This window comes from Giraffa tippelskirchi, chromosome 4, assembly GCF_054371585.1.
Source record: "Giraffa tippelskirchi isolate mGirTip1 chromosome 4, T2T-mGirTip1v1.2.pri, whole genome shotgun sequence".
Classification (NCBI taxonomy): Eukaryota; Metazoa; Chordata; class Mammalia; order Artiodactyla; family Giraffidae; genus Giraffa; species Giraffa tippelskirchi.
This window is the reverse complement of record NC_137278.1, coordinates 156307345-156321878: the sequence shown is the minus strand read 5'-3', so window position 1 is coordinate 156321878 and position 14534 is coordinate 156307345. Positions and strand designations below refer to the sequence as shown.

At 44.1% G+C, this 14534-nt stretch overlaps 1 protein-coding gene across 1 annotated transcript; it reads right to left on the bottom strand.

Moving 5' to 3' along the window:
* Positions 1-4225: 4225 nt before the first annotated feature.
* Positions 4226-6626, bottom strand: APOF (apolipoprotein F). The gene has a single exon (XM_081595013.1). The coding sequence runs from the start codon at positions 5210-5212 to the stop codon at positions 4226-4228; it is 987 nt and encodes a 328-aa protein (XP_081451139.1). The 5' UTR covers positions 5213-6626.
* Between the last annotated feature and the right edge of the window lie 7908 nt (positions 6627-14534).

Here is a 14534-nt window from a genome sequence, read left to right as displayed (position 1 = left end):
GTGGGTAATAAGCTGACGGGGTTAAGGGGAGAGCAGGGGGAGAATGAGACGAGGGTCGAGGAGAAAGGCATGTAGGACTTGCACCCTGGAAGGGGGAAGGGAGAGGAAAGCCCTATGTGTAGTAAGTCTTGGAAGGTGTGTGGAGAACAGACTGTTAAAGGGGCATGTCTAGAGAGTTTATTTGCTTTGGGTACGAGGCCTGCGATAGCAGCCATGGCCTGATGTAGGGAGGCCACCCCTTGGTCACCATTTCAAGCTGTTTTGACAGATAGGCTATGGGAGCCCAGGTGTCTCCAGCCCACTGACATAGAAGTCCCAGGGCCTGTCCTTGGTTGGAATGGGCAAAGAGAAAGAATGGTCTGGTGTGATCTGGCAGGTGGAGAGTTGGCACTCGGAGGAGGCTCTGGGTGAGCTGGTGAATAGGACTCGCCAGAGAGGAGGGGTTAAAGAGGGGTTCATCTAGACATCCTTATAGGGCGGCTTTGCAATGAGGGAGAAGTTAGGGATGCAGATACGGAAAAAGTTTAGGAGGCTGAGGATAGACAGGAGTTCTCTTTTTGTTTTTGGAAGTGGACAGTTAATTAAGGCCTGGATTCTATCTGCGGGAATAGTTTTTTGCTGGTGGGATATGGAGAGCCCCAAGTAGGTGACATTTGTCTGTATTACTTGAGCCTTGGATCGGGACACCCGATAACCCCCGGATCCCAGAGCCTCAAGGAGTTTGGCAGTATGTTGGAGACAGAGTTTTTGGGTTGGGCTACAAAGGAGGAGGTCATCTGTGTATTGGAGGAGATGACTTGGGGCTAGGTTGAGTGTCTGTAGGTCCTTTTGTAAAGCCTGTCCAAAAAAGTGGGGGCTGTCTCTGAACCCCTGGGGGAGAATTGTCCATGTTAGTTGTTGGGAAATGTGAGTCTCAGGGTCTTGCCAGGTGAAGGCGAAAAGGGGTTGGGAGAGGGGGTGGAGGAGATGGTGAAAAAGGCGTCTTTGAGATCTAATACTGTGAAGTGGGTTGCAGTTGGGGATATGGCAGACAGAAGGGTGTAAGGATTAGGGACTACTGGGAATGTCAGCGTAATAGCCTCATTGATTTTTCTCAGGTCCTGGACCAGTCTCCAAGAGTTTTGTCCCTTTCTTACTGCCAGAATAGGGGTGTTGTGTGGTGAATGGGTAGGAATTAAGATAGAGGCTTGAAGAAGATGGTCTATGATAGGCTTAAGTCCCTTGTGGGCCTTTGGGGTGAGAGAGTACTGTTGTTGGGTGATTATAGCCAAGGGGTATTTTAGGGTAATGTGGACTAGGGGATGATGTTTAGCTATGGATGGGTGATCCTTTATGGAGGTCTTTTTTCTGGCCACTACCCCGTCTACCCTAAGTTCCAAGCCCATGTCCGGGACACAGGCTGGGGGGCTGGAACCTGGGCCCTGTCATTGGAACAACTCTCGTAGTGTTGGGTTGGGGTTCTGGGGAGAAGTGGGGATATCCCCAGGGGTGCCAGGGTGTCTCTATGGACATTCCATTCTCCAGGTCTGGGAGGTGGGGACCTCCCCAAGGGCGTCAGGGCATCCCTGGGGACAGTCCATCTTCCAGTGTCCCCATTGGCCACAGGTTGGGCATGCTTTTGTTGGGGGCCGCGGGTTTGGGCGTGTCTTTGTCCAGTGTCCCGACTGGTTGTATCGGGTCCGGGTGGGGGCGACTTAAGTCCCAGTCTGGGATGACTTGGGACGGGCTGATCTCTTCCCTTAATTGCTGCCACCAAAAGGGCATATTTAGCTTTTCTCTCACCGTCTTTTTCTCTCTTAGCTTCCTCCTCTCTATTATTGAACACCTTGAAGGCTACTTCTAGAAGATCTCTTTGTGGGGGTCTCAGGGCCCTTCTCTAGTTGTCGAAGCTTGCGTCTAATGTCAGGGGTGGACTGGCTGATGAATTGAACATCAGCTGGGTAGAGTAACCCAGCAGGGGTGGTGATGTCTAGGTTGGTATACTTTTAGACTGCCTCTGTGAAGCATGCCAAGAATAAGGCTGGATTTTTGTCTGCCCCTTGGGTGATTTCTCTGACTTTATCATAATTGACATGGATATGAGTATTTTTCTGCATTCCTTCTAGAAGGCAAGTAATCATATGATTGAGCCTCCTGATACCTGGGTCATTGGGCTGGTAAGTCCAGTGGGGATCTAATTGAGGCACTGCCTCATCAGCAACTGGGCTATCCTGGTCTTGGTTATGTAAGTGATTGGCATGGGCTTTTGCTGCTTGCCAGATACGGTCTTTCTCATCTGGGGTGAGAGTGGCATTTAGGATATAATATGTGTCACTCCATGTGAGGTTATAGGCCTGGGAGAGTCTCAGGAATTCTTTTCTGTATCTGGTAGGATTTTCAGAAAATGATCTTAACTTTCCCTCTATCTGGCTCATATCTGACAATGAAAATGGCACATGGACTCGGGTGGGGCCCTCTGGCCCTATCACCTCTCTCAGGGGAAACATATTGTGGGTACGTGACTGTGTGGCATGAGGGGAGAGAAGAGGGGAGGGGGAGTCAGGGAAATGGGGTAGCAGGGTTGAGGGGGAGTCAGGGGAGGTTTTGGGGTCAGTAGGTGAATTGGATGAGGGGGAAGGAGAGGGTTGGCAGGGTGGCAGATAGGGAGGGGGATCGTCTGCTGGGTCAAATTCTGGGGGTGCGGAAGGTCGTGACCGGTGGTTAGTTGAAAAAGAAGAGCCCTTTTGTTTGGGAGGCAAGGTGCATAGAAGGACCTCATGGGTGGAGCAGTTCTTGCATAGGGAGGGCCTGCTCCGAAGGGCCCAAAAGGCTTGGGCATATGGGACCTCTGACCCTTTGCCCTTCCGTTTGAGGAAGTTAGTGAGATCTGATAAAATATTGAAATCGAAAGTCCCCAACTCAGGCCAGCGGTCTTGGTTGTCTAATTGGTATTGAGGCCAGATCTGTATACAGAGTTGTATTAAGAGGTTAGCTTTGAGTTCAGTGAGAGAGAGTGGCTTGAGATTTTTGAGAACACAGGCCAGAGGGGAATCCTTTGGGACAGATTGGCCAGACCCCATAATTGAAAGGCAAGCAGAGGCTCCTATTGGGAGCTCGAGTCGTCACCCAGTCGCAACAGGAGTTAGAAGAAAGCTCTGTGTCGAGATGGAGCATCCCCTACTGTTGCCTACAGAGTGGCCCTAGGCTGGGGGTCCCCGGGACCGGAGAGAACTAAGTTTTAGGGCGCCTCTAGAAAGCCATCCGGATTGGATCTTACCTTAATTTAGGGGCCGGCTTGAATGGAGTGTTGCATGTAAAGTGGTTGAATGGCAAAAGGCCTCTATCCTGGAGTTGGTTGGTCTCGAGAAAAACAGAGTGTAGAGAAAACAGGAAGAGAGAGAGAGAGAGGCCAATATTCCTCAGGGTACATGGAAAACCAATAAAGCCCTTACACAGGACTTGTACCACTTATAAAGGCACAGGGCATCCTCTCAAGGAGGTCTTAAAAGCCCGAGCAGGAAAGTGAGCTCAGCAGGCTTCCATGCTCCGAAGGGCTGGCCATGGAGAAGGAGAAGGAACCTCAACCTCCCACATTTCGGCACCAAAAGTGTAAGGTATAGAGTTAGAGTAGGTGAGGTTCAGAAAAAGAATGAGACTGACACTCTACAGGAACAGATCACCTTTAATGAGGCGAGAAGGGGCAGCAGTCAGATTAGCAAGCTGCTCCACTTATCTAAGAAAAGAGTAAGTATATATAGGCATGTATGTAGAAAGCTACTGTCTTAAGGGGCCCTGTTCTTCTCCAAGGTTGTTGGGAGTAGTTATGTCTTAAACGGCTGGGGCAAGGAGTTCTGGAGATTGGCCAGAGGCTGGGCCGGCTTGGAGCTGGGCGTAATCAACCTAATGTCTATTTTTCCTTCGGGTGAGAGAGTTCTTTGTCTTTCCTAGAATGTTGGGGAGGACCTGGAGGAGAGTTTTAACTTCAGGCTACCTTATGCCATGCAACTTTCCTTCAGTTATGGATGGTGGTTTATAGAAGGGAAGGAATCAGAGTAGAGTTCTGCTGGATTAAGTGGACTGGATTGAATTCTCTTTACTCAGAGGTCACCATCTTTTTATTTTATTATTTTTTATTTTGGCTGTGCTGCACGGCTTGCATGATCTTAGTTCCCTGACCGGAGATTGAACCTAGGCCCTCTGTCAGTGAAAGGGTGGAGTCTTAACAGTTGGATCCTACCACCTTCTTTTATATCCCAGTATTCCAATACCTAGGATCTAAGCCACAGTTGTTGAATAAGGTCCACCCCCAGCATGGATTTGAACTTACTACTTCTGACACGAAAGGGGCCATGGTAGTTGTTTCTTCCACTTCACTCATATCTGAGGTGCTCCCCAAGACCGCCTCGCTGTTCTCTGGTGGAGGGGTGTTTGCCTCTCTCTCATAGTAATACTGGATCAACCGCTGAACCCCAGCCTTCAGTGCAGGTTTAAGTGCAGTACCGATCATTAGTCCTGTGGGTCCCCCTGACGCTCCAGCCATGGCCATCAGAAGGTCATAACCCAGATCTATGACCCCATCTCGGCCCCGTTCCTTGGCCACTTCCGAGCAGTTCTGAACAGCATAATATATTGCTGTGCCCAGGTTGTAGAAGGTTCCCACTCCCGGCAACATCTGGGCTATATTGTGCACACTCTTCTCCTGCTCATGCTCACAGTCTTTGATGGAAGGTGATCGTCGGGCTCTCTGTGGGCCTGGGTTCTCTCTAGCCCACAGCTGCAGAGCAGAGGCCAGGGCATCCACTGACACTCCCTTCCCTGTGCTTCTGCTTTTCTCCAGCTCTTGAAGATGTCTGATGAGGGTCTGTGTAGCATTTACACCCCCCTGGCGGTACAGCTGAAGCTGCAGGACCTGTACATCAGCTTGACAACCAGCTTTCTCCAGGGCGATCATCAGTGGAAGGCTTACCAGGAACCTGGGGAGAAGGGCCATCTGAGTGAAGCCAGGGAGGGATTTGGGAAGAAGGGTCTGGCAAAACAAGGGGTATGAGGAAGTTAGCGAGGATTCCAAGGGTGAAGGAAGATGTAGTAAGACATCCGTCTGGTTTCCAGATGAAATGGCATCTGCAGCATGCAGCAGGAAGCAACAAAGAAGTAGCTCAACTGGTAACATGATGAGTCTGAGACCATGCAGGTTCGTAACAGGTGCACTGGAGAGAGGAGAAACCAGAAACATACAAACCGTTTCCTTAAGGGCTGTGGGCCAAAAGGAGCCCAGGACTAAGGGCTAACATCATTTGTTACCTCCAAACCTGTTTTTTTTTTCAGCTAAAAGACTAAGAAACAGGAAACTCAACCCAATTATTCCCACTTGACCTTCTCCATCTTCAGGTCTTCCTCATCATGATTTCCACCCATTTACAAGGAGCTCCAAAGTACCCCACAGTCCAGTGATTAAGAAGTGAGACTGCCTTGATGGATTTGGTAGCTCCTCGATCCTGTTCTGCTGACTCCTCTGCCCCATGAAGAGAGCAGATATACTGGCTTTCCCCTAGTATCAGTAGGAGATGTAATCTCTGCAAATATTTGTCCATCTGTTCTGGCTTCTCACACCTTGTGCACTTGTCACACACTTGGCCTCAGTATCTAAAAACTCTGGTATTTGGCAATTCCAACCAGTCCCTGCCACATTCCCACTTTAGCTCATGATAGAAGCTGGGAGACCCAGAATCAAAAGAGATTAGATGTCTATGATTCCCTTTTATTTCTCTTTTCAGTTTAAAAATTAAATTAGCAAGCTACAGTGTCTCATTGGGAATTTAGTACAGGTAGATGAATGAGGAAAAAGTTCAAATCCTTCTCATGCTGAGATGTATTAAAGGCACAGTATATGCTAACTGAAAGAAAAAATGAAAAATGGAATGTGAAATAAGGACTGAGAGCTACTAAGTGGAGAAGGGCAAGGTTAACACCAGCACTGGGATGAAATAGAGTATATCTATCCTAACTAGTGTCCAACATTTATGCCTACTTACTGTGTCCCATCTTATTTATTTATTTAGCTGTGTTTGGTATTTGTTCCAGCACCCAAGATCTTCGTTACATTGTGTGGGCTTCTCTCTAGTTGTGGCGTGTAGTTGAGGGTGTATGGGCTTAGTTAACCTGTGGCATGTGGGATCTTAGTGCCCAGACCAGGGATTAAACCTGTGTCCCCTGCATTGGAAGGCAGATTCTTAACCACTGAACCATCAGGGAAGTCCCTGTCCCATCTTTGAACACAGTCCTGGGAGAGCAGACCTGTCCACAATGTGGCTTTGAATATCTGAAGTAAAGAATCTGGACAAGTTCCTGGTCAGTTTCTCCATAAAGCACTTCAGAATAGTAGAACATTTTATAAATTATGTTGTTGTCATCCATAGACATTGAGAGGCTCTTAACTTGGGGATGTTTTAAGCTTTTTACCTAATTCTCCAACTAGTTCCCAAGACTCATACTGGCAGTTCTAAAAGATGTTGATAGCAAAAGCTCTGAATTGTGTTACCAGCAACATGAGAGATGGGTTCTCAGCGACTTTAATCACCATCCAAGTTAACTGGCAGACTAGCCAGCCCAGAGGGTTGTATTCACCATGATTAATAAACCTCTCAAGGTAAGTAGCTGAGTTTTTGATTTATCCAGGTCTCCCTGGGGGTCCCCTAAGATTCCTCAGAATTACTTCAGCATTGCTAGTGCCTTTTCCTTCATTGTGCTTTTTGCTCTCACGGATGAGGGGTTTGGTCCTTTTCTCCCATCTTAACAAGCTGAAGCTGCAGAATGTGAGCTTCAGGTTGTGCAACCAGCCTCTTCCAGGACCGCCTCCAAAGCTAAGTTGGATAGGTGCTCAGGCAGAGGGGCTAAGGAGGGGGCCACATGCAAGAGATGCTGGCAGGTTTTAGGATCGGTAAGAGGGATCTGGTTGGAGAGCAGGTTCAGAGGATGCCCAATTTATGAGATAGACTGCTGGAAGTTTGGGGCCCCTCCCTGGGCATTTTTTGGGAAAGAAGCCACTAGGGACAGCAGGACAAAGAAAGGAGCAGCACAGCCTGGATCATGGTGGGTCGGCAGAACAGCCCTGCTGGAAAGAAGCAGGACTTAGACTGGGAAGTGGGGAAAGGCTTGGGATGAAGAGACTCCAGGACTGGTCAGAGCTTGGAAGTGCCTCAGCCCTTAGAAATTTCATTTACCCTGAACATACCTCACACCCATAAAGGCTATGGGAGGTCCTCACTGTTTTGAGGAAGAAACCAATCAGAGGAACAAGAAAGTCCAAACATCTCCTTTGCTTTGATATCTTCATGACTGGAAAGACTGTTTTGATTTTTTGGTTGTATCCCACTTTCTTCTTTACCCTAGCCAAAATCACAAGGACCAGAATGCTGATAGCATCCAAAACAGTGAAGCAAGTAGCATGTACAAATATTTATTCATGTCTTTCCAGCTTAGACTTTGTCCTTCTCACCTTTGTCCTATGCTGACAAATATAGGGCCTTTTCCGTTTTTGGCCCTGCTAGTCCTGCCCCATATCCCTATTGTCCTAAGGTTTTACCCTGGGCCTATACATGAGATGAGGGAAATTTCCTCTGTAGATTCTGAAAGGGAGAAGAGGTCAGGCAAAAAGACTGATGATCTCTGGCAAGAGACTCCCCGAAATGTTTAATAAGTTCTCATTAAAAGGATATACTGGGTGAAGGTCTGGGGAAACTGAAAATATTGGTAAGTTGAATGAAATCAGTACAACTTTCACTTCTCACTTTTCTAATTCTAATGGAAAACATAAAAAAAAAAATCTATTCATCATCTGGGTAGTAACTCTTTCCATATCTAACCAATACTCCAAAAATTGGGAGTTTAGGTTTAAGCAGTTTCATCTAGGGTTTAGCAGTAAAGATGGTATCTGATGCCTTCTGAAACTAGTACAGGTTCCTACATATGGTTGTGGTAAAAAGTTTCCTTGGTGTTGTCACTTACTTCTGATAGATAACCAAAAGGAACAGGCCAGAGGGAGGGGCGCAGGGTCCTTCCCTCGATTTACTTTATTTCTCTTGGTTCCCAAAAGTGACCTCTGACAACTAAGAGCAGATAGAAGAAAGAAGAGGGGTTGGTCTGTACGGAGACACTACCAAAACTGTATGAAGCAAGAACTAGGTGCAAAGGGAGGGATCCAACACTACCTGAAGTTGTTGTTGTTTAGTCACTAAGTTGTGTCTGACTCTTTGCAACCCCACGGACTGTAGCCTGCCAGGCTCCTTCTGTCAATGGGATTTCCCAGGCAAGAATACCAGAGTTGGTTGCCATTTCCTTCTCTGGGGAATCTTCCCGATCTGGGGATCATTGATGCTGCATCTCCTGGATTGGTAGGTGGATTCTTTATCACTGAGCCACCAGGGAAGTCCAGTTACCTGAATTTGCGTATGAGCATGCTAAGTCAATTCAGTCGTGTCCAACTCTTTGCGACCCTATAGACCATAGCCCGCCAGGCTCCTTTGTCCCTGGAATTCTCCAGCCAAGAATACTGGAGTGGGTTGCCATTCCATTTCCCAAGGGATCTTCCCAACCCAGGGATTGAACCTGCGTTTCTTAAATCTCCTGCATTGGCATGCGGGTTCTTTACCACTAGATAGACCTTGAGGGTAATTCGCTAAATGAAATGTCAGACTCAGAAAGACATATACCTCATGATGTCACTTATGTGTGGAATCTTGTAAGAAAAATTGAACTCACAGATACAGAGAACAGACTGGTAGTTGCCAGGAGGTGGGGACTGAGCAAAATGGGTACAGGAAGTCAAAAGGCACAAACTTCCAGTTAGAAAACTGAAAAGTCCTAGGGATGTGATGTACAACATGATGACTAGAGTTAATAATACTGTATTGTATATTTGAAAGTTGCTAAAAGAATAAATCTTAAAAATTCTCATCACAAGAAAAAAGTCATAACTATATGTGGTGATGGATGTTAAATAGACTTATTGTGGTGATTGCTTTGCAATATATACAAATATCAAATTATTATGTTGTACACCTGCAACTAATATGTCAATTACATCTCAATAAAAAGAACAAACAAAAATGGGGATATTAATACTTGTTTTACAGAAACAAAAAGGACTTTAAGAGAGTATCATGAATAGATGTGGGCTTCCCAGGTGGCACTAGTGGTAAAGAACCCAGCTGCCAATGCAGGAGATGCAAGAAACTTGGGTTTGATCCCTGGGTCAGGTAGATTTCCTGGAGTAAGGCATGGCAACCCACTCCAGTATTCTTGCCTGGAGAATCCCATAGACAGGAGCTTGGAGGGCTACAGTCCATAGTGTCACAAAAAGTCAGACTTAGCATACATGGATGCATGAATAAGTATATGCTAATAAATTGTATAATCTACAGGAAGTAGACAAATTGCTAGAAACACACAACCTACCACAACTGAATCATGAAGTAATAGAAAATTTGAATATACCTTTAATTAGTAGGGAGATTGAATCAGTAACCAAAATTTTCCTAATATGGAAGAGCCTCGGACAAAACAGCTTTATTGGTGAATTCTACCAAACAGTTGCAGGTTTTCTTTTTCATTCCTTTTTTTCCTGCCAAACATTTGAAGAAGAATTAACACCACTCCTTCTCATACTCTTTCAGTATATCAAAGAGGAGGAGACATTTCAAACTAATTCTAGGACACCAGTATTACCCTGATATCTGAGCTAGACAAAGACCCTACAAGGAGCAAAAACTACAGAAAACATATTTCATGAGACTATGAATACAAAATACTAGTGTGTTGAATTTGGCAGCATATTAAGAATGTTATACAACATGACCAGGCAGGATTTATTTCTAGAATGTAAGAATGGGTCAATATGTGAAAATCAATCAGTATAATTCACTACATTAACATAATGAAGGAGAATAATTGCATAATCATATCAATTGATGTAGAGAAGCATCTTACATCAATAAAATATAAATAGGAAAAAGCTTGCTCAATAGCAAAGGCCATATATGAAAAACCCACAGCTAACATCATATTCAATGGTAACAAGACTGAAAGTTTTCCCTCTAAGATCAGGAACAAGACAAAGATGTTTGTTTATGCCATTTTTACTCAACGTAGTGTCAGACGTTCTATACAGTGAAATTATGCAAGAAAAAGAAAACAAGACATCCAAATTGGAAAGAAAAAAGCAAAATTATCTCTGTTTGCAGAAGACATGATCATATATGTAGAAAACCCTAAATAGTTGCACCACACACACACACCCACATTAGAATTAATAAGCAAATTAAGCAAAATTACGGGATACAAAATCAACACCTCAAATTAGTTGCATTTCTATACCCTAACAATGAAAAACATAGAAAAATGAAATTAAGAGAGAAAACAATTTTTTTTACAACAAGCTTTTTTTTTTACCACATCATCAATAATTAGGAGTAAACAGTTCAGTTCAGTTCAGTCGCTCAGTGGTGTCCAACTCTTTGCAACCCCGTGAACCATAGCACACCAGGCCTCCCTGTCCATCACCAACTTCCAGAGTCCACCCAAACCCACGGCCATTGAGTTGGTGATGCCATCCAACCATCTTATCCTCTGTCGTCCCCTTCTCCTCCTGCCCTCAATCTTTCCCAGCATCAGGGTCTTTTCAAATGAGTCAGCTCTTCACATCAGGTGGCCAAAGTATTGGAGTTTCAGCTTCAACATCAGTCCTTGCAATGAACACCCAGGACTGATCTCCTTTAGGATGGACTGGTTGGATCTCCTTGCAGTCCAAGGGACTCTCAAGAATCACACCACAGTTAAGGAGGCAAAAAAACAAACAAACAAACAAAAATGTATACACTGAAAACTACAAAATATTGCTGACAGAAGTTAAATAGGCATAAATAAACAGAAAGATATCATACCCATGGACTGGAAGACTTAATACTTTTAAGATATCAATACTACCCAAAGAGACTAACAAATCTGATGCAATCTCTACCAAAATCCTAGTGATGTTTTTTTGCAAAGTAGAGAAACTATCCTAAAATTCACATGGAATTTCAAGAGACATTGAATAGCCAAAGCAATCTTGAAAAAGAAAATAAACTTGGAGGACTTGTTTCCTGATTTCAAAACTTATTACAAAGCTACATCACTACAAAGAAGAAAACAAATTTGGTGATCAAAAAGAAGTCAGTGAAGTAAAAATGAAGTGGTTCCTGAAAATTTTTTAAAAGCTACAGTAATCAAAACAGTGTGATACTACATAATGACAGGTACCACACAGGAGCCATTCTTCCAGGCCAATCAAAGCCACATTTGTATGCTTTCATAAGCAACTGAGCTGCAGGTAGAGAATAATCCTCTTCTTAAAAATGAAGATACCAACTAGGATACACAACTCAACAAGGCATGCCTCCCAAGAGAATATGCTTGGGTAAGTGAAATCATTTCTTGAAAATAATTCTAGGTTAGCCCTAACAGATAACTGAATGAGAGACTTTGCTTAACATATTGGGAACTTATAAAAATCAATGAGAAAAACAAAAGAAAGTTTCAATTTAAAAAATAAACTAAGAACAAAAATTTCAAAAACACAAAAACCAGTATGGTATAGGCACAGAAATAGAGATATGGACTAATGGAAAAGAACAGAGAACCCAGAAGTAAACCATTGCTTATGTAGTTGAATAATTTTTTACAAGTGCGTTGAATGAGATATATGGTGCTGAGACAACTGGATATTCACATGCAAAAGAATGAAGTTTGACCCTTCCCTTATACCATACACAAAAATTAACTCAGAATGTTTTAAAGGAACTTCCCTGGTGGTCCAGAGGCTAAGACTCTGCACTCCCAATAAAGGGTGTCTGGGTTCGATCCCTGGTCCCACGTGCTGCAACTAAAGCTCCTGCATGCTACAAGGAAGATTGAAGATCCAGTGTACTGCATCTAAAATCTGGCCCAACCTAAAGAAATAAAAATATTTTAAAAAAGAATGGATTAAAGACTTGAACATAAATACATTTGAATCGGTTCTACTGAGATGGATGAAACTGGAGCCCATTATACAGAGTGAAGTAAGCCAGAAAGAAAAACAACAATACAGTATACTAATGCATATATATGGAATTTGAAAGATGGTAACGATAACCCTATATGCGAGACAGAATAAGAGACACAGATGCATAGAACAATTTTATGGACTCTGAGGGAGAAGGTGAGGGTGGGACGTTCTGGGAGAATAGCACTGAAACATGTATATTATCATATGTGAAACAGAACACCATTCCATGTTCGATGCATGAGACAAGGGCTCAGGGCCGGGGCAATGGGATGACCCAGAGGGATGGGATGGGGAGGGAGGTGGGTGGGGGGTCCAGGAAGGGGAACACATGTAAACCCATGGCTGATTCATGTCAATGTATGGCAAAAACTATTACAATATTGTAAAGTAATTAGCCCCCAACTAAAATAAATAAATTTATTAAAAAAAAAAAAAAGACTTGAACATAAGAACAAAAACCGCACAATTCTTAGAAAAAAACATTGGAAAAAAATCTTCATGACATCATATTTGGCAATGATTTCTTGGATGTGACACTAAAAGCACAGGTAAAAAGAGAAAAATACATAAATTAGACTTCATAACAACTCATGGCAAATAGATGGGGAAACAGTAGAAACAGTGTCAGACTTTATTTTTTTGGGCTCTAAAATCACTGAAGATGGTGATTGCAGCTATGAAATTAAAAGACGCTTACTCCTTGGAAGGAAAGTTATGACCAATCTAGACAGCATATTAAAAAGCAGAAACATTACTTTGTCCACAAAGGTCCATCTAGTCAAGGCTATGGTTTTTCCAGTGGTCATGTATGGATGTGAGAGTTGGACTATAAAGAAAGCTGAGTGCTGCTGAAGAATTGATGCTTTTAAATTGTGGTGTTGGAGAAGACTCTTGAGAGTCCCTTGGACTGCAAGGAGATCCAACCAGTCCATCTTAAAGGAGATCAGTCCTGGGTGTTCATTGGAAGGACTGATATTGAAGCTGAAACTCCAATACTTTGGCCACCTGATGTGAAGAGCTGACTCATTTGAAAAGACCCTGATGCTGGGAAAGATTGAGGGCAGGAGGAGAAGGGGACGACAGAGGATGAGATGGTTGAGTCGACATCACCGACTCAATGGCCATGGGTTTGGGTCGACTCCGGAAGTTGGTGATGGACAGGGAGGCCTGCGGTTCATGGAGTTGCAAAGAGTCAGACATGACTGAGAGACTGAACTGAACAACTTAAAAGTAATAAACTTTTAAACCTTTTGTGCATCAAAGGACACTAACAACAGAGAGAAAAAGTAACCCACAAGATGGGAGAAAATATTTGCATATCATATAGCTGATGAGGGGTTAATATGCAGAATATATAAAGATCTCCTATAACTTAACAACGAATAATTCAATTTAAAAATGTGCAAAGCGAGGCTTCCCAAGTGGTTTGGTGGTAAAGAATCTGCCTGCCAATACAGGAGACACAGGAGATGCAGTTTCGATCCCTGTGTCAGGAAGATCCCCTGGATTAGGAAATGGCAACCCACTCCAATCAGAGAAGGAAATGGCACCCCACTCCAGTACTCTTGCCTGGAAAAATCCCATGGACGGAGGAGGCTGGTAGGCTGCAGTCCCTGGGGTCGCACAGAGTTGGATACGACTGAAGCAACTTAGCAGCAGCAGCAGCAACCCACTCCAATATTCTTGCCTGAAAAATCCCATGGATGGAGGAGCCTTGCAGGCTGCAGTACATGGGATCACAAAGAGTCGGATATGAGTGAGGATACACATATCACACCACAAGATTGCTTCCAGCATAAAAAAAAAAAATGTGCAAAGGGGAATTCTTTGGAGGTCCAGTGGTTGGATCCCTGGTGAGGGAACTAAGGTCCTGCAAGATGAGTGGTGCGGCCATAGAAGGGGAGGTGGGGGAAGGGACTTGAATAGACATTTCTCCAGAAAAGACATACAAATGGCCAGTAAGAACAACAAATATGTTCAACATTATTAATCATTAGGAAAATGATAATCAAAACCACAATGAAGGACTATTTCACTCATTCTAAAAGTCTGTCACAAATGGGTGAACAAAATGTGGTATATATGTACAATGGAATAAGAAGTAAGGAAATTTGTAACATTGATGAACCTTGAGGTCTGTGTGCTCAGTTGCGTCCAACTCTTTGTGACCCCATGGGCTGTAGGGGTCCATGGACTGCAGAACCCCATGGACCCCAGGCTGCTCTGTCCATGGGATTTTCCAAGCAAAAATACTGGAGTGGGTTGCCAGTTCCTACTCCAGGGGATCTTCCCAACTCAGGGATCGAACCCATGTCTCTTGAGTCTCCTGCATTGGCAGCTGCATTCTTTACCACTGAACCACCAGGGAAGTCCCTGAGCTGAGTCTTGAAGGCAGACATTTAATCTGGAGGGCAGGTAGAAGACATGACAAAGCATTGAGAGAAAAAGCCTGCTTTTGAAGGATGAAAAGTAG

Bases quoted from the DNA above. Each gene is read 5' to 3' on its own strand.
- APOF (XM_081595013.1), bottom strand. From the start codon at position 5,212: ATGTTTCTGGTTTCTCCTCTCTCCAGTGCACCTGTTACGAACCTGCAT.